Raw genomic sequence first — 26,032 nt, 5'->3', positions numbered from 1 at the left:
CGCTCGGGTCTGCTGCTGCTGGGAAGGAGTTACACGGAACACAGTCCCCCGGGGTCTGTTTCACTCTCCACCCCTCCCAGCCCGGTGTCCGAGTTCAATCTTACCTTTTTCTGTCGTTTTCTGGCAGTGGAAGGATACTTGTTGCCCTGGAATCGGTCCTCTGGTGCTGGAGGATTTTCGACTCCTTTTCGGAAACTTTTTTTGCTGTATTTTTTTTAACTGCATCCAAAGTCTCGAAAGAACGGCTCACCCTGGCTCCGATAAGCCTTTAACGTGGGCTTGTTCAGCCCCACGTTGGGCGCCACTCTGTTGCTATCCGGCTCCCCGATGGGACCCCTCTGTCCCACCCCCCGTGGAGCCTGCTCGTCTCTGGGCACAGGCGGCGGAGGGGGTCCTGGAGTGGATACAACACGGACTCAAAGTATCTAGACACAGGAGGCTCAAACTTGCTGGAATAATCCCGGGTTTATTATCTGTCGTCCATCCGGGGCAAGAGAGAGCGAAATGCTCTGGATCTTATCTCTTATACCAGGGGGCAGGGGTGATTAGGGGATGCAGGGAGGTCACAGCCAATGGGAAGGGGGGGGAGGGAAAGAAGGTTTTCAGGTAGGAGCTAACATTACACAAACCAGAGGTGAGTTTTACCCTTGGGAGGAACCAAGATTTCTAGATGCACTACAACAATCTTCCTTTCCCCGTCATTTAATTGGGAAATATGAAAGGCCAGAATGTCAGTGTTATCCTAATCACACACCATCAATACTGACACAGATCACAGGCAAAGGTCTTGCTTCTGGGGTTTCATTCCTGGGTTTTCTAAATCAAAAGAGAAGCAGCCACCTTTTGTGAAAAAGGTCAACATCTGTCCCAGTCTGGAAAAATTCTGGTTGATTTCAATGAACTTTGATTTTCTCTCTGTACCCCACATTGTACTTCAGATGAGAGAAAACTTAAGAGAAAACACTAGTAAGACAATATTCCCCATTAGGAAAACAGGAAAATATTTGTCCTATTTCTAGAACTGTTTCATATGTACCATAAATAATGCAAGCAGTCTTATTTCACATCCTCTTACTCAAAAGTTAAAGCAGAGAAGCATGAATTGATGCACTTTTGTAAAGATATCACCATTGATGCTGGAGCAGAAACAACCACAAATTATAGAACTCCTGTTTTACTATATTTATGTCCTTACAGAGACACTTATGACTGTTATTAAAAGCTTACAAGGGGTACCTCTAACAGCTGTAAGTAACAGTGGGTCCTTGAATAGACAATAAATTTAGAGATGCGTAACTGACTTTTCAAGGCTGCTGAGAGATAAGATCTTTAAGCAATAATTTGTGTATCAATATTAAGTTCAAATGCCTGTATTTTGGGTGTTTACTATTGAAAAGACAACTTGTATTTGTTACAGCAAAAGCCTTCTTCTGGAAGAGATTACTGACACCTCCCCAGTGAAGGCAAACAGCACCAACATGTCTAGGTCAATGCACACCGTGTCACTGAAAGTAATACACCCTCAGGAGATGCTTGAAAATGCAATACAAATACATATCAGGGGAGTTTGAGGCATCTGAGCAGATGCAGCTCCACGGAGAGCCCAAAGCAGCACATTTTTCTTGTCATACCTCATTTCTTTTCCCATGAAGCTAGAAAAGAACAGGTCTGAGTTTATGCCAGTGTTATGGAAGTGGTTTTTCCCGGATTAATTTCAGGTTACTTGAAATTCAGTCACAGTGTTCAAGATATATGAAAAAGAGAAACAAGGCATATGAAATTCTTCAGTTTAGATTCCTAATGTCTAATGAGCCTCATAATTGTGCTATATATTTAAAGATTAATTGGAGCATCTGAGTGGGTCTTCAGAGAGTATGTAGCCAGGTTCAAAGTGTTTCTCTTAGGCACTTAGACTGAGCTTAAGATCTTGGAAAAGCTTACACCAGGCTTTAATCATCACAAATAGCTCACCAAACAACCATTCTTCCAACATATTGAGAGCTCTTTCAATAGATACCTCTTTATTTGAAATGGAATGTATCTTGAAAAATATGAAAAATAAATCACATCTCTCAGAAATCATTTATGAGTCATATTTACACACAAATTTTTTTTGACGACACTGGTATTTCTGCTCACAAGAGGATATGCTAGAAAACATTTCGTACATCACTGCAGCTATAATTCAGAAGCTGGCATTTGAATATCATGAACCTTAAAAAAAAGGAATTACTTCAGGATGTCACAGAAACAACATCACTTGATCTTCCTTTTCCCCCCAGTTCTTAAATTGAATTGTCTTGGTCAACACAGCTTGGATTTTCTTGCTGAATCTGCCCCTTGATTACTTTTTTTTTTTTTTTTTTAATTATTACAAGTAATTTTGACTTGTTTATGGACAGAGTGACCCCACTTTCTCTATCTATACCAAACATTTGCCATGTGTGTTTTTTGTTTAATGAGCTTATTTCAGCCATGTGCTGTAAGATTTCTTTTTCTTTTTTTTGGAAGAGGAAGGATAACTTGATTTATTTACTTGCAAAGCTCCAATAAGATGGAACACGATGTGCTGAACCTATTTTCATAGCCATTGCTTACAAGGCAGTAACAGACAGTATTAAATCCAGACATTCAAACAAAGACTATGCAGTCATAGAGGGGCAAAATGAAAAAAAAAAACCCAGAAGTACCTTTTATAACATCGAATGATTTCTTGGTCCAAAATTACTATCAGTCAAGGAAAAAAAAACAACAACAAAAACCCAAACAAACCCAAAACTCGAAGAACACCACACGCTGTGGAATTCAGAGCGTGAGAAAGCTGTCAGACTGTCCCCATCAGGCAATTTAGCTTTATTTATACTGACAGGGCATGAGCACCACAGTCCGACTGTCCCCAGGGGACCCCAGCCAATTTGTTCCCATTCAGTTTCCAAGAGACAGTTCAGAGACACAAGGAAAAAGTTTGATCCTTACACTCATCCCACTCACTCAGGCTGGAGGTGTCAAGGTATATTTTGTGATGTGACCACTTCTCACACTAGGAGGATGGCTGACACCAAAATTTTTAAACAGGTAACACAGTAGGCAATGACAAGCAACAAAAGTTTGTTGAACTACATCAGTCCAAAAGACTTCCAGATCATCCTTCAGACCAACTTAAAGCAAGAAACATGAAAGTGGGGTATTGACCTTGAATCAGTGAAAAGAAACAGCAAATTCAAAAAGAAAGTAATTTCTTCATACTTTCAAGTCAATTTTCTCACTAAAATTGTCATCTTTAGCTTTCAATGTAAAAGTACTTACAGAAGAACAGTAAAAGTTCAGCTTTAGACTACATCCACAGACTTGTAGCTTTCAGAGGCTTGCATTCACTGAGGTCAAGAATAACTGCCTCTTTCAGGGAAACGTGTCTCTGATCAAACAGGAATTAATTCTCATCAGTTACATTTATCCTTGACTAGGCTAAAATGCGTTTTAGTAGGTGAGATCAGCAATACGTCTGTATACCTGAAAAGGTGGATTAGTTTCTCAGTAAACTGTAATTAATCACTCCAAATAGTGGAGCCAAATTACAAATTACAGTCTATTTTGTGAGTCTTTGACTAGCTCATTAGAGAATCCCCTTGCAGCTCTAACATCCAAGCGTTAGCAGAATGATAATGGCAGATGTACAGAGACGTGGAAACTGAGTATTACGATTGCCAAGCCAGCGAACCTAATCCTAGAAGATGCGGGGCACCTTGCATTTCAATTAATCGCAAAATAATGACTTTGTTAGGACAGCTGTAATCTACCACCCCAAGTTCATCACACAGCCTTGTCAAGGGCCAGGTCGAGAAGCAGCGCTCAGGAGTAACTACACAGGATCGTCAGGGCTTTGATTCCGCACCATGACATGGATTTTGCTCATCTAGGTATGTGACCCTGACACCTGGGGGAAGGAACAAAAGCCAAGGGCTAACACACACCTCAGCTTACTCCTTACAGGACTGAGCTTCATCTTGGAGTGCAGAGGAAGAGACCAACACCGTTTACAGTAGTGAATTCTAAAATCTTCCTTTGAGTAACACACCAGCTTTTTGCTTTAAACACTTACAGAAATAAGCCTGCACCGAGAATGTAAGGCTCTTGATGTCACGTTACCTCATTTACACAGAAAGAAAAGCCTTGAATGTGTAGCTTTAAAAGATTTTGTCTATATTAATGTAAATTGCAAAGGGACCAAAAGCCATGTTCCTCACCACACTAGCTAAAATAAATATCTCCATGGCTTTGACACTTTTAGCTTGGACCAGAGATTATGGGCCACATTGCTCTATCCCACTTGCAGCCTCCCCATTTCATTTAAACCAGAGAACCTGGGCAGCAGCAGCACCCATGGTCAGAAGGGCCCTGTCCTAGAAAGCTCACCGCCCACGCCCGACTCTGCCCTCGGCGCTGGGCGAGGAGCTCCGAGCTCCGACCCGCTCCCGCCAGCATCGGCAGCCAAACTCCCACTGACTTTTAAGAGGCACAGAAACACACACCAGCTGTGCAATTAGCCCTTTGTTTTCCAACTTCATGGCTTCATCAACGTTTTTAGAGGCAAGATGGCACGCCTCTCTCAACATCTGACAGTGCTAAACACCAAAATTAATCTAGTTCATCTCAGCTAGAGAGCAACTTTCAGCTTATGAAAACTGTGACCAAAATAATCCATTTGCACACTAAGACATACATAAAATGGATTTTTAAACTACGAACTACTTTAATGCAAGACGTTAAAAAATGCCATGAAAATGCAACACAAGTTGAGAATTCAGATCACTTAAAACTGAGCGTGCAGAGGGAGCCCTGATCCTGAACGCTAAGAAACATTCATGAACACTTCCCAGCTCTGGCCCACCAGCCTAGGAGCAAGCACACCACAAAGACAGCTGGAATCCAACTCCGATTCCTGTACCACAAAAGAAGTTGGTCGGATTCCTTCCGCTCATACACTAAACAGATTGGTTTTAATCTCAGAACGACAAGCGGCATTGCTTTTTTGAATAGCCAAACATGAATCATTTATCATCTTCCACCACGTTTAATATTAAAAAATAAAAAATAAAAATAAAAAAATCATTTAAGCCCCAGACTCTTAATTGTTGTACTCATTAGAGAAAATAGGTTTCATATGCAGTATGGGTTTCAGCCAAATTTTGAAACACACATCACATTTTCCATTCTCGTGGAATTCAGTGTATTTTGGGTAAAAATGAAAAACTTTTTTGTCAAATTGCACACAGTCAAAATACCCAGAACTTTTCCGTACTTTTAGGGAGCTAACATGCATATTGTTTTTACCTTTACTTTTTTGATACGGCCTACATTCAGAAATGTCTTGCAAATAAGCCTTAAAAAAATAAAGAGGAAAACAAAACCAAAAGAAAACAACCCTAATAAATAAAATAAAATACATTAAAATAAAGTTACAGTACATCATGTCTCCTAGAAGTCCCATCGCACCAAATGATCCTTTCCAAGGTTCATAAATAATGGATTTGAAATGCTTCTCGGCACCGAGGGCGGCAAAGCAGCAGCAGCAGCAGCAGCTGGCTGAGGTTCAGGCTATTGAGCCGCTTCTCTCCGCTCTACCTGCACCTCCGGCGTTTGCCCAGTTTCTGAGCCCCAGGAGCAGGTCCGCCACGAACGCGCTCTGTCCCTCTTCTCCGAAGCGCTCCGTGAACGCAACCTGCAGTGAGACAGAGAGCACAGAGGGCAGGCAGCCCGTCAGGGGCGGCGGCGGCGGCCGGGGCCGGCAGCCCCGCGGGTGCCGGAGCTGCGGGCGCGGTGCCGGCTCCGTACCTGCGCTAGGCGGAGTTGGAGGCGCCGCGGAGGCGCGGCCCGTGGGGAGCCGCCAGGTGCTGCTGCTTCTGCCGGGTGGAGCGCACGGCCAGGATGGCCTGGCGGTTCTTGTACTGCACCATCTGCAGCGTGATCGCCGCGTTCCAGCCCTGCTCCTGGGCGCACCGAAAGTCGATCTCTTTCCCCTCGGCCATCACCACCGTGAAGTACACGTACTTGCCCTTCCGCTCCACGCAGTCCACCGTCTTCATGTTGGAGAAGTGAAGCTCCTTGATCTTGGCCGTCGGCTCGGCCGGCGGAGCCGGCTGCTGCTGCTGCTGCTGCTGCTGCTGCTGCGGGGGGTGCTTGGGGGGGATGAGGAGCAGCCCCTCCTCGGTGAGGATACAGCGCTTCTTCTTCCAGAGCTGCAGCAGCCCGTCGCTCCTCTTCTCCAGCATGCCCTCCTTCACCGCCTTGCAGCCGCTCTCCAGCATCCTTCTGGCGGGGTTAGACGGCCTCCGCCCGCAGGGGCTGTGCTCGGGGCGCAGGCGGCACCAGCCGAGCACTGTCCGCCGGGCTCCGGCTCCGAGGCGGAGGGCCGGGAGCGCCCCGGGCCGCAGGAAGCGGAGCGGCTGCCGCCCGTACCGCGGCGTGGCGAGCGGCGGCCGCTGCCGGTGCGGGCGGCCCGGGTTGTCGGCGGGCTTTTCCCTCCCCTCCGCTTTTGAACGCGCCTCTCCCAGCCCAGGGTGACACCCAGCGGAAAGAGCGGCTCCTCCCGCCCGCGGGCCGCGGGGAAGCCCAGCGCCGAGAGCAGCGGAGCCGGGAGGCGCGGCGGGGCCGGCAGCCGGGCGGGGCGGGGGCTGCGCTCCCCGGCGGCTGCGGGCCCGGCCCGGCTCCCCGCCCCTCGCCCAGGGCTGCGGAGGGAAGGGCTCCCCGCCGGAGTTATCCGGCGCTAGGCTGTTAACGGAGATATCACCAGGACACGGCAAATGCCCGACAGCGCTCCTTTGCCTTCCTCGGGGTGTTCCCGCACTATTTAGTCGAAATGTATTTCCTCAGCCTGCCTCCTTGGGCAAGAGCGTAAGGGGCTGTCTTCTGCGTGTTTTTGATTCATGCCCAGTAAAACGGTGCCGGTTTTCAAAGGAAACCTGATATTTAAGAGATCATCGCTCCATTAAACAAAAGAAAGCTTGAAAGAACCTGTTACAAGAGCTTGATCCCTATGCTGGCCTGGGGAGAAGCAACTTCGACTGTATATATAAAATAAACCTTTACTTTCTGCAGCAGTTAGAGTAATGTCTAAAGAAAGACATCAGTACCACTTCCCTAAGGAAACAGTAGAACCTTAGTACATGGAAATTGCAAAAGCAGATTAGGGAAAAGAAAAAAAAACAGAAAAAAACCAAACAAAACCAAACTGGCAAACAGCTAGGAGCGTTTTTATCATTCTGCTTTGCTGCCACACATTTGCTTATTGTTTGGATTCTCCCCCGAGGTTAGCTTTTGAATACATTTGAGTAGAGAAGTAAAGTGACCTAAGCTAATATGAAACTATTTAATTCTTAATCCCCTGGTGTATTACATGTAAATCAAAATCCCACACAGCTGGATTTAGCCAACAAAGCCAATGTAAACTGAATGCTAGAAGTTTCATACTAGGTCTGAGAGCACTGTTTTAAACATTTATCATGGCCTCCTCACATCAATCTTGGCAGCTAGGACACAATCATGCTGCAGCATGTGCTGTGTTGTAACAGATTAGAGGAAAAAAATCAACAGTAATGATAGCTTCAATGCAGTTTATCTGATAACATTTTAAAAAGGATTTCCTTTTATAATATTTTCCTTTTGAGGTTCAAAGTTAATTTTGATAAATTGTTGAGGGATAAACTATTTAAGGCAATAAAAGCAATTAAAATTTAGCTGGTTTACCCTTCCTGAGGTAATTGGAAAACACCCAGTAAACAAAGGCAACTTGACTAGCTATAAATTAGATGAAAAAGAAAATCAATACCTTAAAACATCCATTTCTATAAAGAACAGTCCCTCTCCTTAGAGCTGAATAGATATGCTGTAAGATACAGGTCATTCTCACAACCATCTTATGCCTATTTTAACAGAGGCATACACTGATTTTCAAAAGATCTGAACACCATTCACCAATTGCCTCTACCCACAGTTGACTGCCACTTGAACCTAAATTTCCTCACAGAATTATCTGCATCTCCAGCTGATTGTGTAAATACAAGATGTCCCAAAAACAGCTTGAGCAATATAAGAGAATTCTGTCCTTTTCACCTGTGTTTTGCACTTATTTCTTTACTCCTGTTAAGGTCTCTGCTCATGTGACACAGTTCTTTCCTACTAAAGCAAACTGGTTAAAAAGCATTCACCTATACGTGGCAGCTTAATAAAATACTGAGTTTATGTAGGGCATAGGACACTAGACTAAACCTACAGAAGACCAATTTCTAGCAATACACCTGTTCAGTTCTGGTTGCTGCTCCACAGCTGTAAGCAAACAGCCATTTGATCCCAGGTAAATGCACTCATCAGTAGTGTGGAAACTCACGTTAGATTTGAGTGTGCCATGTTAACAGCATTCAAAAAACTCTCACCCCACCCCACAACAAGCACTGTAACACTTAAGGACACTAACATACAACTTGTATCTATATAATTTAATGAGAACTTCTTCTCTTGTTCCCAGTACTGACAGTAAACTGCATTTAATCAAATGAAAAAATGGAGACTAGTGTGGAAGGCCAAATATTTTCATCAAACATATAGGAGAGAGACTAAATTTATTCTACTTCACCCTTCCATGACAAAGCATTGAATATCAGATTTTTAATCCAACTCCAAACACTGATGGACATACTCTGCTAATATACAGACTCACAGCACTCTTTATTCCTGGTGAAATTCACCTAAGCATGTGGTCAGAAGCAAACATGCAAAACATCCACTTTAATTGTACTCTATAAGCCAACAAATATTAACAGCCATTTTAAAACACTGTTTGATCAAAAAACAGATCAGTCAAAAGCTACAAGACTAGTGCAAGATGAAATACTGACAGTTCCATGATAAAAGAACAAAATATTGTGCAGAATTTGCCAGTAAAGGATAACAAACTTTGTTTTCCCAGATGCAAGTAAAAACTGAACTTCTGTATATGTTTCTTATATTACTATTTTGAAAAACCACATTCAACAGTTAGGCATCCTACCATATCCCACTGAGATTTTACTTTACTTTTCTTGAAATATATATTTAAACCATTTATATTAAATCCTTCACATCTGCTACCGTTATTGAAGTTTCAGGAAATACTTCGGCAGGTTCTGCAGCCTTTCCTCCAGAAATAGCTGATGTGAAGATGCCTCCTACTGTCAATCCTGAAATACTACAGTCTGAAAATGTGACCTCGGGTCACATGGACTTTTCAGGAGCTCCATCTCACAGACACATGTTTATATCCCTCAGTGAATGAAGCATAAATGAAACACATTTACCGTAACTAACCACCACACTGCCCCAGGCCTCAGCACTCCCTAAAACCCGTGGCAGTACCAAATAAAGAAACTGTGGGCAATTCACCAGCTATTGTTATAGCAGCTTCTCCAGCCTGGCTTTTTCCAAAAGGTAGTTTTGCACTTCCAAGGCAGTAGTTTTCCAAAAGTACTCCAACTGAAGCACACATGTAGAGAAAAACTAGGCTATAAAAGAGCTTTTAAGCTTCTCAGACTTGACACACAGAAGCTAAGTTCATAACAGCAAGTTCAGGACTCAAGTCCCTCCTGCAGCTGCAGAGCCACCTGTGCTGTCGATTCAATTCAGCTTTTTTCACACACCTGTGAACACGAGAGCCCCTCTGCCACGGCCCCTCAAGCCTTGTGTGCCCATCCCTGGTATACACCAGGCACAGACAAACATGGCATAGCTTACCAGTGCTTGGTGCACCCTGTCTTCTCTGCTTTACTCACTGATTTTCCTACAAAAGCTGAGACACAGGCCACACGTGGAAGACCACCAGGCCTGAGCAAAGGTCTGACAAGAGGATTTTAAGAACAATGAGACAAACTCCATGTGGACAAATTTCTATCTCCTCTTGCTAGTGTATTATTTTTATTATTTACTTTATTATTTTCAGTAGATAATTTATGCTCAATTTAGGCAAGCATTAGCAATTAAACGTAAATTATTTCAACATCCTCTTGAAGTTTTGTGGGGAACTTCAAACAGGTTACTGAGTAGCTGTTGAGAAATTAAAAGTGGAGATGTGGTTGCAACAACTTATCTGACCTGTACAAGTCTTGGATTAGAGAAGACCGCATCTGTACAGGAAAAAAGGAGAAAGCACTGTAGAGGTGAGTCTACCTACTTCAACATCCATGTGGCTCTAGACCCAACCTAGCAGACCATCAAGGCTGTTCATGTTCTCATTATCAGGCTGTCCCTTTTGTACAGTGGTGTAGCATTTTGCTTCCTTAAGCTGCTGAGAATGTCACAGCAAAATCCTCTCTGCCCAACAGAAGGCATTTGATAAACTGCTGCATAGACACCTTTGGAAACAGGAAACCTTTAGCAGAAAGTTTAATCATTCATCTGCACGTTAAGTTTCCTATCAGTTTCCAAATCCAACTGACAAAAATAGGCGCTGAAACACAGGGAAAGTTCTGAGTAACAGCTTGAAGACAAAGATGAACACATTAATTTTCTGCATCTTCCTATATTCTGCTGGCAAAACATGTCAGAATTACTGTATCTGCTATTAGTTTCAGAAACACTAATTTCAAGAACCCAGAACAGAATCTAAGCTTATGAAGCTAAGAGACGCTGGTAAGCAGTGTTGCTGTGTTTAGTGTTTAAATAATCCAAGGTAGTACTTCTAACTGCCCCTGACATCACTCTTCTCCAAAAAGTAACACTTTAGAATGCTAAGCTAAAATGTGGGCTCCTTTGTTCCAGGATGCTGTAATTTATATATATATATTTTTAACATGAACAAAGTTATATCAAACAGACAAACCCTTCAGTGCTAAGCTAATCTAGATTGCTAAAAGCAATTATGGAAGAATTGCAAAGAAGCCTCCCTCTCAATCAAGCATAAGCCCTGAATACCCTTCCCTGTCATCCAAAGTCTCATTTAATGCTTCTTTCCTCACCAACCTCCCACTTTCCCCCCCAAAATAATTCTCCCTTCGATATGGCAAACAAAACCGGACAGAAGACACATTTTACACACGTGTTAAATTATAGTGCATTTCTCCAACTGCTGCCAAAGACAGCAAGTTTCAGTGACACATTTTCCCAGCCTGCTAACAAGGTAAGTTATCCTCCTCAAGTACTAAATGAGATTCTCTACACCTGGTATAAATGAAAAGTGAAAAGAATGAGTCACAACACTCCAATCAATGTTTAAAGTTTAATGTTCCTGCTACATACTGCCTTTCAGAACTGCTAAACAAGAGTGTCATTAATAACAAAACTACAGTAAGCACCAGAACAGTTTTAATTTAACCAATGCCATAAGAACTGGCACCTCGTTTATATTCTTCTTTTTGCTGCAGTCTGGAGAGCACAAGAACTGCTGATTTAGAACTAGCATATCAATCTGGAAAGAAGCTTACCAAAATCTGTCAATAGTATGTATTCATGACCCTGGATCTTGCAGGCTGCAGGTGTGCTTTAACATCTAACAACTCCACTTTTCAAATATTGTATCTAATTTTATGTTGTGAAAGTGTTAAACAAGAAAGTAATCAAAGAGCAAGCCAAATTTGTTAAATAGTGAGTTTCAAAACTTACAACTTTTTAACAGTTCATTTTCTTTTTAAAATACCATTACCAAATGCTGTTAGCAAAAATGGGCTAGATCTAAGTAAGGACTTCAGAGACTTCCCATGTCCAGAAGTATGAACCCCAAAGCCCCATCTTAATGACTTCTCAAGCTCAGAACATACCATTACAGTTTGGTCTCTGTACATTCTCAAGTTTAAACTTAATCCTGGGAGATGTTTTAGAGAAGAGACCATGTGAAACTCAAACACCTGGCAGGGTCAGTGCCTCAAAGGATAAGCATATTTTGATACCACAAAAACACAACCACATCTACTTTAACACATAGCGCACATCTACTTTAAACATTAATTAACACTAGTGGTTGTCAACCTTTTGTAACTGCTTTTTCTATGCTATGATCTGTGTTACCTAAAAACCACACACAATCACAGCTTCAATGGTCCTGCTTTATATACAGCTATAGATAACGAGCTCTGTCTCCCAGATTCACAGGTACCTGGAGAGGAGACAGATGAAACCTTACATGGATTCTGAAATGAAGCAGTGTGGTATTTTTTAAGTCTTCAAGAAATTGAAAAGAAAAATCAATAACAAAACTAAAACAGGTTAGTCAGAGGACACTAGACCCACATCTTCTTGAGGGGGGCTGAGGATTTAAAAGGGCACTTGGGATAAGCTTCGTTCTGTATTACTTACCCTCCAGGCAAGAGACATGCTACAGAAACTCTTCCACAGCCCTATCCTCATGTGGTCATTGCCTTCTGCTTGCCCTGCTCTTTTCAAATCTTTATGGCTAAGTGTGTAAGTGGCACAAAAAAAAAAGTAGCTACTGCAGAAATAGATCCATGGTTAGCTGGACATTTCTTTCCAACACTACAAGGACCCTTCCATCCCTGATAACAGCTATCTACTTGCTTAGAAGATCAGAATATATATATATATATATAGTTATGTGAAGGACAAGACAGCACAAAGTAAAGTAGCATGCTACTGACTGGAAAAACTCAGAATACATCAGTTCACAGCCTCTTTTCAGCTCAGTATGTATAAATCCACATCTCATCAAGCACCTCCACTGCTAGGCTAGAAGCAAGGTCAGAACAAGATGAGAAAGATTTTCTAGCCCATGACTAGTTTTTCAACTGACAAAAATATCCAATATGGACAAAGTATGAACCAGAATGTGCAAACACAAGCACAGAGAACAGAACATTAGGTGAAGAAAGCAGAATTTCTTTGGGTTTGTTTCCTCGTAGATGCTTGATACAATGAGGACAAGCTAGAATAGAGCCATGTGTTTCCAGCACCCCCTTCAGCTGCAGGGCATGTTTTGTTCAGGACCACCTAGCTCCATCTACACAGACTGAAAATCCAAGGCACTTTGCTCCAGATTTCATACTAATAGGCAATGCCTTAGAGTCAGGCACAGCAATACCGAAGTCCTTTATCAGATCTAGCCCCACTTCTAAGAACTTGTCTTCTCTAAAATGGCAGTGTGGACCAATCACTGAAACATTGAGCTCAGATTCACAAGTATCACACTGCAAGTGCAAAGTATGGATCAAACTTTCCAAACTATTGTGTTTGTGTTTTTCAAATCCTATATAATTTACTTTTCAGTAATTATCAGTTTTTGTTTCTAGTAAAACATGAACTGCAGCATGTAAGATATGCATTACCAGTTTACACATGCAGATACACAAGTAATAAAACAAGACTAGCTTCTGAAAATACTAGGTTTTATTCACACCCCTGTGGTAAACAATAACCTTAATATGATGACTAGGTTTCTTTTGTAGATCACTATGTCACATAAAATACAAAACCCATAGCATAAACAAGCTGACAGTTATGAATGTTTAATGTGGTCTCGTTGGGAAATTAAACAAGTTATACTAGTCTTCTCAAGTAGTCAAATTCAAAATGCATCATCTCCTAGTTAGTACAAGTCACTGCCATTTCTATAACAAAGTAATGAAGGCACAGCTAGTGCAAGCAGACTTAAACCCGTTCAGACTACTGGGCTGAAAAAATACTTTGGTTGGTTCTTCAGGAGAGAGTTTTCTCTAAACAAATATTGGTCTCAGTTAACAGTTCTGATCATCTTCACAGCTGCAGTCTAATAGCTACATGACAAAGACTTCACAAGAACCAAACTATGTAGCAATGAATTAACATTCATGCTTTAGGGCATTTACTGCATTCTACATATTGGCAGAAAATTATACTGTTAAAATGCTAGGTAGATTGAACCTACATTTTAAACTGGTTCTTAAGTGTTTGATTTCTTTTTTTAACAAATTGGTTACTTAATTCTACCAAGATACAAAACATAAGGCTGTAAGTAACTAATAGTTGTGTTTAGGCTATTACAGTGCAGGTAATCCTCAAGGCCACAGACACACTGCTTCACTGCTGCTTGCATTCTGCTGGGTTTTGATCCTTCTGTTGAGAAAAAAGGAAATATCGGTTTACAGAAATCAGTATTTTAAAAGAACTATCAATATTGCTAAGCATGCTTTCTCAAGCTGCAATATCCAAGTTCTTCTCCCTTGCAATAATTGTCTAGCATTAGTAACACTACTGTCTTTGGACGCAGCAAAATCCATACTATGTTTACTTTGGCTTTGTTAGCACATCAAGATACAATCCAGAACAAAAACCTGTTCAGAACTAAGTGTGGTGAATTACTCTAAAAGACACTGTAAGTGGAGAAAGGAGAATAGTGATGTGCAGTAACAAACAGCTCAGAAGAAGCATGCAGACCTTCTTCACAGTTTGAGACAAAAGAAACTTACTACGAACAGTTACAAGAGCATGGCCTTAGGCCAGAAGACACTGCAGAGAAAAGCAATGAAATGCCAAATCACAGTTCCTAATGCTCTGGAAGCATCTTTTGCAATAAATTCCAGTTGTTAAAACATTTTAACATGGGAAATTTCTTCTGTTCTTGAAACAGACAGCCAGTAATATGTCACAGTAATATGGGAATTCAGGGAAGTTTTTGAGGGAGCAGAGTTCAGTTGCAGGTTTTACTCCACTACCTTCCTTGGTCTGGACAGCTATTCTAGGACCACAGTGCTTTAATACACTCAGCTGACTTACAGCCTGAGATCAGTTTGCAACACTATAGCACCGCTATTATCACTAGCTTTTGAGCAGCTCTCTGAAACTGAGCCGAGTCTTGCCCCTTTGCAGTTCTGTTTCGCTGAGAAAAGCTATCTGAAATGGTGGAATTAAGTCCAGCTTGCAGCTGTTTCTGGATTCTGATTTTGGATTTTGATTCTTGATTCTGGTCTGGATTCAAAACTTTTTTGGCTAGGAAGCAATTTGAATAAAATATAGCAGATCAAACATCACCAATACTGTACATCTTGACTACAAGTTTGTACCCAGCCTATGTACTATGGTAAGATTATGTAATTTTCTTAACAGTTATTTTGATAGTAGCTCAGACCATTCGTACTGAAAAACACTCATTTGAAATTACAAGCCCTTTTAACAGCAGTCATTTTGAAGCACTTCACAGACTTCATGACTGCAACTTTCACCTACCACATCAAATGCTTTCAGGTGGCCAGATGTACCTTTCTTCCCTTAGCTATTAAAAAACTATTAATTGAGTGGCTCACGATTGTTTTTCCAGCCTGATTAGTGATTTTCACTTCCCACGGAATAAGAAAGCTCCCAGTTGCTCTTGGTTGTTCATATTTTAGGACTTGGCTGTAGATGCATTCCTGAACCTTGACTTCTGCTACCTCAAACAATGAAAGACTTGCCATTTACCTAGCATGAAAGAACCTGTTTTGTATTCTGCTGTGCCAGAGCCAGCTTGTAGCAAGTTCCCAAAAACTGAAGCTAGATGACACAGTTCTCTCCATGTCCTTACAACCATTCTGCAATTTTCATCATTAGGCAGCAATTTGGTGCAAGACAAGTTTATAGAAAACCAAGCCTGACTAACCTCAATGCTCAAAGCCAAAAGTTACTTTTACTTTTACAAAATGACTCCTAGAGAAAGAATTTTGTTAAAGTTTCTCTACCAATTCTAGTCTGTCAGAATTAGGCCTGAAACAGCCTCAAAATAAAACATGCTCACCCATAGGAACTATTGGCTTAATACTTAAACTAAAATCAAGATTCAACACACATAAAACTTTAAATGTTTGTACACATACACAAACTTTAAACATTTATTTTAATTCCTTACTTTTGGGTCATAATCAGGATCATTTTCTTCATCTGCTTCTTCTTCTCCCTCCTGAAAGAAAACACTTAATATTTCTCTAGCTTATCCACATTCAGCTTCCTGAGCCATCTTCAGGAAAATTAAGATTAAATTGTACTCAGAAATACATTAATTACCACTTTATGTTATACATATTGTATTAGTTTATCCTCCATAAAGTGTATCTTTTGACATCAATGACAGCTTAATTTTTAAGATACCTTAAGGGTTGTCTTAGCTTGGTTTGGGTTTTTTGTTGTTGTTGTCTTGCTGGTTGTTTGTTTTGTTAATTATTCACCTGAGATCCACAAAACAATGTTCTACCTTATTTCTGCAGTAATTCTTAAACTTAAGTGTCCAGAGCACTCAAAAACTGAAAGAACTCTTATTCCAGATAAACTACAACAGGGAAACTATTTGAATCAAGGGCATCTGTCATCTTACCTCATCATCTGCCTCTTCACCTTCTTCATCATACTAGAAGAGAAAATAAATAAATAAATAAATGTAGCCATTTATAGCTTAAATAGATATCAGAGACTATACAGTATTGCCATCTTAAGAGAATCATAGTATGGTTTGGGCTGGAATGGCCCTTGAGGGTCATCTAGCTCCAACCACCCTGCCATGGGCAGGGAAACCTTCCACTAGACCAGGTTGCTCAGACTCTCCAACCTGGCCTTGAGCATCTTCAGGGATGGGACATCCCCAACCTGTCAGTGTCTAACAACCCTTACAGTAAGGAAATTCTTCCTAATACCTAATCTAAACCTACTCTCTTTCAATTTGAACCCAGAAGCTCCTGTGTCTGTCAGATTTAAAAAGTTTTTGCATCAGCACAAACAATGTTCAACTCCCCCTGGTGAGCTGTGGCAGAGCAGACGGTGCCTGTTCCACACAGCCCCCGCGGGACGAGCTGATTACACTGCCGTACCACTCGGGCACGGCAGGGGACAGCGGAGCCCAAGGCAAGCCGTCCTGTCAGTACCTCCCTTCTCCACAGCCCCGGCCAAGCCTTTGCAACAAGGGCCAACAGTCTAGATTCTAAAAATTCTTTTTAAGACAGGATGTATCTAAGCCATCTTAACAGTCAAACAGTCCTTGTTTGAGCGGAGGCAGCGAAAGAAAAATGTTTTACATTTGTATAAAGTTCTGAGGCTTCATGGTTTGTCAATTTCAAGCTTAGCTGTTTTAAAACACATAAGTTTCTGCAGAACTTCCTTTGATTATTTTGGCATGCTTTGAATGTGCTTATCTAGCTTTTTTAGTAAGAGAGTACTCTTGAAAGCATGTAGCTTGAATCACCTAAAACTTCACAGCCCAATATCACCCTAAGCACAAAGAACAGGCTGAGCAGATAGATAAACAGTCTTATTTATTCTCTGGCAGCTCATTACACTTCCACAAAGTATTGGGTATACTTCTCTAGGAATGCCTTATACACAAAATGCTACTAATGACATCCTCTAGATGATCAGCTTCTACCACTGCTTCTGCCACTAAACTCTGAAGTCACTACTTCAAATATGATTTTTATGTTGCTCTTTCCTGAACAATCTAGAAAGCTCTGTTGCAACTGATGTTGGTACATCCCATTCTAAAGATAACAATTTAAGAAATTACCCAAGGTCTTTGAACAACATTATTTCAAGGCTTCTAGTGCTCTGAAAAAACATTTTACTTACGTCATCATCATCATCTTCAATAGCTTCTCCAGTGAAGTACAATACTGACCGGGGGACTATACGTTCACGCAAGAAATGACCTATTTCAAAGTCTGCAGCAAGGATTGCCTCGGAATCATCATCCTGCATAAAACAATATTATTTCCTAAACAGTAAGGTGGTAACTACTTTTGGCATATACACACAAGCTACATGGATTCTGATGTAGGCAGATTTACACGAATCCATTATTGATTTTCTTTATTCCAGAAGCTGCTTTACAGAACTGAAACTGAGGGGCCAAGTTTGACAATTTCAACAAAGCCCACCTACATTATACAGTGAGGAGCTGCTGCTTCAGTAAACCTAATTATATACAATTCTGGAATTTCTTCTGTTCCAAGTATAAAGATTATTTAATATCTCCCACAGACTTTCAGTTCATATACACAATACTCTTAAAGAACTGAACAATAGCCAGGTAAGCCTATCACATGAAAGATTTTACAAACTACTTCTGATTATAGCATGCTTCTGGAAGCTTTAGTTTCATATTTCTCACTCAAACTGCATAATATATTCCCTACTGTAAAGTATTTTTGGTAGTTTTCCTCCTTAGAAAAACATGGCTTATTATCATAGTGACCACAAAGAAAAGCAGGCTCTTGCAGTTTTCTATTCTTGTTTCATTACTTTCTTTGAGAGCTAGCTTGAGAAATTTTTAAGAGAATAAACCACAAACTGGGTATACTCAGCCAGTAGATAAAATCATTCAAAGAAAGATAAAATCACCCCAAGAAAGAAAGATTCTCCTTAAGGGAGGGACTTAGACTAATAGTGTAGATCACTACATTTCTACAACTGTGAAGAATTCACAAGGTAGCTTTCAGGAAGCATAAACTGTTAAAACTGACTATACTAAATGCTACCATCCAACTCAAACACTCCTAAAAAAAAAAACCTAATACACACTAGTCTTCATAAGTATTCTCAGTTAATGACAGGAGCAGTCAAAGCTGAGGCTATTTAAAAAACTCTAAAATTCCATAAACACTCAATTTTTAAAATAAGCCAACTTACCAGGTCTCCACTTTCAGGAACTGTAGAAAAAAGAACAGAAGAAACAAGTGAGTGAGATTTATTTTATATTAAAAGTTAATACAATTAAAGTAGTGCTCAGCTTACCTTCAGGAGGACTAAAGAAGTTGAAGAATGAGTCATTGGAAACAGTTTTCGTCACCGTCCTGACTGTTCCACGGCCCTTATGTTTTTGCTTCTTCTTAATGGTTTTCAAAGTAACATTCTTTCCTTTTTTCCAGTCTATTTGGCAACTAAAGAGTCAATAAACAAATAACACTAAAAAACCTACAACCACCTGCAGCTTAAAACCATTCCCCTTGTTGCAAGTATCTACTGAAACTATCACAACTGCAAGAGACAAAGGGAAGAAAGACGGTCTTTATTCAGTGCTATCTTTTCATTAGTTTATAGGTTGAGAACAAGAATAACAGGTTCATTTTCAGGTTATTTCCATCCAGAAGTTTTTCCTTCTCAACTCAATCTCAAAAATGCTAATTTTCATTAGCTACCAAGTACTGCCTAGTTTTCTACCAACAACTAGTATTGCACCATTTTTTGAGCCACCCATCCATTATAAAATAATGTCGTATTTGGGCATATTAATAATATGCCAAAGTTCACCACATCTATCATAACCAGTAAGTCCTTAAAACAATGCATCAAGCAAGGATATCGTTTTTGGCTGATTTTGAGTTTGGAGGGTTTTGTCTTCTTGTGTTACATTTGTTTTTTTGGGTTTTTTTTTAACTCTATCCTGCTTACAGAGCAGGATCATGCCTACAGCTTCTCTAAAAGTCAAATCATTCTAGCGACACATAAATGAACAAGTCCTATCAGCAAAACTAACTGCATTTGTAGAAGTTTCTGATTAGATTCTATTACAGACTCAAAGAAATGGAATGAGTTGCTTTGGGACAAGAGGGGGCTGTCTTAGCTAAAAGAGAAAATAAGGATTAGGAGTTAAATCATTTTTACAGGAACAGTGGCATCTCACACCAAACTTTGCCAAGATTCATGATTTTCAAATCAGTCCAAACTGGGGAAGACAAAACAGTTTAATCAAAGGTACCCAAGCACTTTAAACTAAATGTTCCAGGATTTTCCAATATATGTTAAGTGACTGGACAATAAGGATAAAAGTGTTATATCCCCTTAAAGCTATCTATTATCACTTACCCTGTACAACCCATGATTTCTGGTCCATCAAAGGAAAAGGGATCAGAATCATCTGGCTCTGACCTCATTCTATACGTCTTTGTCAACACTTCGTTTGTGAAGTAGTCATTTGGTTCGAAATGAAATTCTAATGTGAAACTCTTAAAAAGAATTGCAGAACAGTAATTTTAGTTATTCACAAACACCTTTCACTTATTAACACCTAAATCCCAACAATACACATGCAACAGAATACATCTTTCTCCAACACATCCATAACTTACTCTAGAATTTGCTACCCAGGTTGTACAATAAATCTTCAAATCTTTTCATTTACCTGATCTTGCACTTTCTAGTTATTATACTGCTTGCAACAATGACATATCTCCCAGCACACAGCTTTCCTGGTACTAATGTATAGGGAGAATTTCTAAATTTAAAAATATGAGAACTTAGAAAACTGTCTGATTTCTGCCAGGGAAATATCTGAAATTACGGCAGTAACACAAAGGGTACCCAAAGGTATCAAAATGCAATGGTGAGACTTAACTGATCAGATATTAAGGCAAATCTCATCAGAAATTGAAGGTTAAATTTAGTAAACATTCATTCACAGGGTGGTGCAAGACTAGCACTAGGCCTTGTACTGCTTTTTCAGAAGCAGCAGCTGTGTATTTTCTCATGATTTCCACAAGAAAACTGGCTATCACAAACCACGTTGCTAAAACTCAAATAATTCTTAAGATAACACAACAGTAATCTTATTTATTAATAAGTCAAACTAACCATAGGCTGTCCAACTTCTGAAAATGTCACTTTTATATCTTTTAAGTATTTCAGAATAGGTTCATCATGTTCCTGTAGAGAAAACACAATGTATTTAATTTTCATAACATTCAATTATACACAGATTTAAGGCCTCGCAGAGATAAAAAGTCATGTTTAGAACAAGTTTTCCTTAGAAAAAAACCCTGTTCCAACACTGAAATATTTCCATGAACATGACCAGCAGATGGCAACAATGGCTGTGTACAGAGTCCCCAATACAGTACACAACCAAAACCCACACGAACACCACGTTCAGTTCTTAGCAATGTCTAATACACTTTTCACACACACTTTATAAGTGTGTCAAGTTTACTAATATTGTAGAATAGGTTCAGATAATACAACAGCTGGGAGGTATTTCAGTGCTCTCTACTCTCACTTGAAAAGTTACCAGATGACATCCACGTAACAGTTCCATTATTGCTCCCCAACAGACGTATCAAGTATGGTAGTGTTCCCACTGCTTTCTCAAAGACACTTGGATTAATTACCAATGCAACTTAAAACAAGGCTAGACCACCACCTACCTGAACCATATCACTGAGCAAGTCCACATTCTTGAATACTGTCAGCCAAAACTCAGGGATTCCTTTAGGGTCTTCTTTTTCTTCATCTTTTTTTTCTTCCTCGAGCTTAGCTTTCTCTTTCATCTCCTCCTTGAGAAAATAAAAATATTTGGGTTTCTTAAGAGTGCCCATAAGGTTCATCAATTCTTTGCTGATACCAGTATGATTAAGTGTCATGTGGATGCTTTAAGCAATCATTAATAATTAGCATCATTATTAACAGTAATTGTTACAAACTTTTTTTTTTAAGACTTCAGCTTATTGAATCTTGTTTCATGCTAAAGCTTGTGATATTGAAGAGAACCAATTAAGATACTCACTGAAATTTCTTCATCAGCATCTGCTTTCCATTCACATTCTTCCTCTGTGGGTTCATAAATGGCATTGATGATTTCGCTTCGCTGGAAGATTAAACCAAAAATATTTCCAAATTTCCTAGTCATTGCAATCAGCAACGCCCTAAACAATAAATTCCTAACCCTAAATTACACAACTAGTAATACATTAACTACTTATCAAAACCTTTTCTTCTGGCTCTAGAGCATAGATTCAGAAATTAGGAGGTTTTCAACACACTAAAATAAACACCAAAGTCCCAAAAAAGTTACAGCATCACCTGACATCTGCTCAATTAAAATGAGGTTTGATATACTGAAGGCATTTTGGTAACTACGGAACAGACTCAACTTTTCACTATCAATCTTAGTTGACATTCACTTGGATGGCAAAATTGTATCAATCGAATTGAAGGGGCACATATGAGACCAAAGTAATTCGGAGCATGAGTAAGTTTTCTGCTTTTTATATTCCCTTGTATTTTAGATGAAGCTTTAAGGTACAAATCAGAGTAGTATTACCTTGTCAAATAAGGGCTGATAGAGAGCAGCATACTTTCTTTCCAGCTCATGCACTTCCTCATAGAACTTTGCTTCTATCTGTGCACACTGAACTTGAAGGTTCTTGAGAGCATTCACACGTCTTTTAACAACTTTAGGCAAGCTGAAAAATTCAGTGACAGAACTGTTACTAACACTGCATTTTAAACACATATTGATCTCTCCTTTAACAGACCCTTTGCAAGTTAACCAACTTGTACTGCAACACATTTTACACTCTATTTTAAGCTTTAGAAAGTTTAAATAAAAGCTGCAATCAACTTCACCAACAAGATTGAAATCCTTAGCACAATCTCTTAAACTGAGGCTCAACCACAGTTAGAACTAGAGTATTCCAAACACCTGGGTAAATCATGAGAGAAACATGCACAATAAATCTTCATCCTAAAAACAAGTTCTACATTATCATCGAGTAACAAAGTAAAATCATAGTACTGAATACAATTAAGAGCGATCTCACCATTAGTTTGCTTGGTTTTATGAATAAGTTCAAGACAATTGAGTTATTCTTTGTTAAGAAATTAAATCTTCAAAATTTGCTGCTTTGTTTCACTGAGCGCAGCAGCTGGTAGCACTTTCAAACACACTGTCTGACCCCAAGTGAGCCAGAACTGGTTTGCTAAATGAGCCACTGTACTACAAATGTGTCAAAGGAAAGCAATTACCACATGCCTCATAAATGAAGATCAACTAAGGAAAATTTTGGCAAGAATCTATAGCAAGTTTTGATACATGAAAAAACCACATGAAGTACTACTACGAACAGAATAAAGAGACTGTACTGTATTAGAGGCATCAGGCCTTCAAGTAGCTGGCTATAGTTCAAATAACTAATATTTCATGACAAGGCAAAGCTACAAAAGAGATTCCAAGGAGCAGAAAAGTATCCTACGAAGTGTGCCATACTGTAACTGCAGAGGAAAACATCAACCACTGTAAATATTAGCATACTTTTCTTCATGAAACCTAAACAACATCTCTTCCTTTTTGAGATGCACTACAGACAGACTATATTAATTTTCCTGCTATCTGAGCAGCACAGTGGTTTATGACCACTAATACCATAGACAACACCATTCAGAAAGCAAAAGAACCATTTTAACACTCTGCTAAAGCTAAACAAATGCTGTACCTTTCTATATATCCTGCAGATGTTCCTACCAGACCATCAAGTCTTTCCTGAAGGGCTGCAAGGATCTGAGGATTCTGCATCATCTGCACAGTCAACTGCCGAGCTAAATTAATAAAGAAAGTTATGTAAGTACAAAGTGCATCTTTTGGACCAATCTTGTAAGAAAGAATTGTGCACAAAAAAATTAGATAAGCAAGAATGACAGACGCAGAAGAACTGTTTAAAACTGTGTCAAGTTTCCCTACTACCAAAATTTGTTTCTGATTTATAAAATCCAATTTCCCTCCAGGATTCCTACAGTATAATTTCCCCTCTCATTCTCACCTATAATAGCTGGAAAATGTCTGAAAATACAAATTATTCATCTCTACATTCTTGTAATACATACCATTTACTTACTGCATGCTATTTAATTACTTCAGCTAATGAATGTGCTCCCCAAAACTCTGCAATCCAGTTTTGAAAATACTTCTTCCAACAGATTAGCAAAGCATAACATCTTGAGCAAAATGTTCTATTTTACTGTAATTCTTCTGTTCAAGAAAACATGTAATGTGGCACTATTAGCAGTCCAAGTAATTTTATTGCAGAGATTATTAGTTATTTCTCTTTTTGCTAATTGCTCTTTGGATTCCATCTGTGCCCCACATTTGAAATAAAAAGCATGAGTAAGACCATTCAGCACTGACAAAACAAGTATTTTGATATGTACTTGTGTTTTTTGTGGAGGGGGGAATAAAAAAGGATTTATAAACTTCAAGAGTGGTAAGACTAAGCATGATTTGTTGTGTCAATTGATCAGCAAATTACTAAACAACTAATTAAGAAGAGATACACACGCATGTATATGCACAATAGTTTTTATACCCAAAGCTTTACATCTGTCAAGTTTTTAACTGTTTCCAGTTTTGAAATAGTCCAGTCACATATCCACAATAGTCCTGTCTTTTCCAATTATACAAGTGGTCAGCACTGCCTGAACCTGGCATTAACCATACCTAAAATGAGTAAGTACAGACAACAAATAAAAATCACAAGATTTGAAAAAAAAGTCCTTGCTTCAGAACTTAGATACAATTGTACATCTTAAATTGTTTTCTCATTTCCTATTATTTTTTGCAGTAAAATATTTTTAACACACTAACTAGAAAGTACATATTCTTAGAGGTTTAGAAACTCTTGGTTTCAACATTACCTTTGCTGTTGGCATCTTCACCAGTTTCTTCCTCTTCTACTTCTTCAACATCTTCCATATCCTGCTGATCAAGTTCAGACTGTTCTTTGCTATTAGAAATATTCAATAACAGCATAAATAAGTTAGTTTTGTAAGATATGAGCTTAGCTCAAGCTAGAGATTATGTTGCATCTTTTGATCTATCACAAACAAGTCTTAAAAGCCAAACAAAGCCAAATTTGTCTTCACAGAAGTTTCACTTTTGACAATCCCAGAACAGTTTAAAGAATTAGCAAACTCACAGAATTACAAAGTTTCCTTTTGTAAAAAGAATTCCTTTATCTCCTGTTCTTATCAACCAATCAAAGCCTCCTTCTGCCCCACATATCTTCCGTAAGATGTGCAGGCCTTGAGAACTGTGGGAAGGATCACCTAAACTATACTTCAAATGCCGCAAAATAAGGAGCACTCAAAGTATAGAAAAAACCCTACAGTGAAAACAATAGGAATGGGCAGTATCATCTGTTTTTCCCCTCCAGAATTCCAACTAACATAGGAAGTTGACTTGTGCCTTCTTCCACTTTTATATTTACTTATAATTCAGATCACAAACCCATTTATCATGAGCAACCTAAGTTTTTCTTACACATGCTAGAAACCTCAGGCCTTGCCACAGTGCTCAAGGTCAGTATCTAGACCCTGCCCATCCAGTAACTGAAGAGCCCAGCCACGTCAAGTACAGCACAGGACACACTTAAGAGCCTCATTAAGGTACAAATGTTACTTACTTGTCTATGTCTGCCATTCTGTTAGATTTCAAACACTAGAGGGAAAAAAAACAAACAAAACAACACATATGAAATGCAGAACTGGATTTCAGTTACAAACTCTATGGTCACATGCCGTAATACTAAAAGAAACGCAAACCATGTCAACTTCATGAAACATGATAAATACATATTACAGTCTGAAGAGTGGCACATCTCCCTTGAACATTTTGAGCTCTCAGTCTAAGACATACAGAAACACTGAAAAACTTTGTTCTTGTTGAGAGCCTCTAGATCTACTCATGTAAATTAAAAGTACCAAGTACCAGCAAAAGGCCATGTTGAGTTTTGGATTTTGGGACTGTACCAATATCACTGACTGAAAATTAGTCCTAAACATAAAATTGGAATATAAGCTGAGAAAAACTGAAGTAAAAAGGTGCTGGTAAGTGCTTATTCATTTCCAGCATATGACTGCAGACAGAGCATACTTACAGCTAAATCAGTTTAAGAATGAAGAGGCCTTTTTGTGGCTTTACTTTCAATCCCAACTTTGCAAAACCAATCCAAGTAGTTCCTCAGAATATCCACAATATTACATTTTACCAAAATCATTGGTTCCAGGCCATTTAACATGAATAATTCTCATGTCCTGAATGGTCATAAATTTCTTAAATCTCTCAGTATAATCATAAACATATTCCATACACAGTAACTAGAAACATTTAATATTGGGACTACTGCAAATCTTGCATACCATGGAGAACCTATGTTCTCAAACATATTATAAAATGAGTAACATTTTCTACCAGCAAAACAGTACTTGGGAGTCTAGTCTCAAAAAAGATGTTTTAGAAAACTTGGAGTCTAAGACAATACCATGCACAAGAAAACACTGTCCCGTTACTACCATCTGCCAGTAA

At 39.5% G+C, this 26,032-nt stretch overlaps 2 protein-coding genes across 15 annotated transcripts in view; both read right to left on the bottom strand.

The window, feature by feature from the left end:
• Window positions 1-1,994: 1,994 nt before the first annotated feature.
• On the bottom strand, window positions 1,995-6,500 carry PHLDA1 (pleckstrin homology like domain family A member 1). Its single transcript, XM_086884286.1, has 2 exons — window positions 5,833-6,500; window positions 1,995-5,719 (listed from the first exon to the last, which is right to left on the bottom strand). Exon 1 carries the CDS (start codon window positions 6,303-6,305, stop codon window positions 5,838-5,840), a length of 468 nt encoding a protein of 155 aa, XP_086740412.1. The 5' UTR covers window positions 6,306-6,500; the 3' UTR covers window positions 1,995-5,719; window positions 5,833-5,837.
• A 4,728-nt stretch (window positions 6,501-11,228) lies between these two features.
• The window catches only part of NAP1L1 (nucleosome assembly protein 1 like 1), a 28,003-nt gene continuing 13,199 nt past the window's right edge, over window positions 11,229-26,032 (bottom strand). For 5 of the 14 annotated variants that reach the window (XM_086884274.1, XM_086884272.1, XM_086884285.1 and 2 more), the window contains exons 2-15: window positions 25,131-25,165; window positions 24,364-24,452; window positions 23,169-23,271; window positions 21,998-22,139; window positions 21,461-21,541; window positions 21,102-21,230; window positions 20,533-20,604; window positions 19,768-19,907; window positions 18,697-18,842; window positions 18,592-18,611; window positions 17,533-17,655; window positions 16,292-16,324; window positions 15,830-15,880; window positions 11,229-14,064 (exon numbers count right to left, since the gene is read on the bottom strand). In XM_086884274.1, the coding sequence (XP_086740400.1) occupies window positions 14,029-14,064; window positions 15,830-15,880; window positions 16,292-16,324; window positions 17,533-17,655; window positions 18,592-18,611; window positions 18,697-18,842; window positions 19,768-19,907; window positions 20,533-20,604; window positions 21,102-21,230; window positions 21,461-21,541; window positions 21,998-22,139; window positions 23,169-23,271; window positions 24,364-24,452; window positions 25,131-25,147 (1,182 nt within the window). In that variant the 5' untranslated portion in view covers window positions 25,148-25,165 and the 3' untranslated portion in view covers window positions 11,229-14,028. The remainder of the gene's footprint in view (window positions 14,065-15,829; window positions 15,881-16,291; window positions 16,325-17,532; window positions 17,656-18,591; window positions 18,612-18,696; window positions 18,843-19,767; window positions 19,908-20,532; window positions 20,605-21,101; window positions 21,231-21,460; window positions 21,542-21,997; window positions 22,140-23,168; window positions 23,272-24,363; window positions 24,453-25,130; window positions 25,166-26,032) is intronic. The other 9 variants (XM_086884277.1, XM_023932401.2, XM_086884276.1 and 6 more) reach the window with 3 other exon arrangements.

The sequence above is a fragment of the Cyanistes caeruleus genome, chromosome 4 (assembly GCF_971803275.1).
Source record: "Cyanistes caeruleus chromosome 4, bCyaCae1.hap1.1, whole genome shotgun sequence".
NCBI classification, from domain to species: domain Eukaryota; kingdom Metazoa; phylum Chordata; class Aves; order Passeriformes; family Paridae; genus Cyanistes; species Cyanistes caeruleus.
The sequence above is the reverse complement of the archived record's forward strand: the minus strand, read 5'-3'. Positions and strand labels throughout refer to the sequence as shown.

Coding starts and splice junctions, on each gene's coding strand:
- PHLDA1 (XM_086884286.1), bottom strand. CDS start 6,305: ATGCTGGAGAGCGGCTGCAAGGCGGTGAAGGAGGGCATGCTGGAGAAG.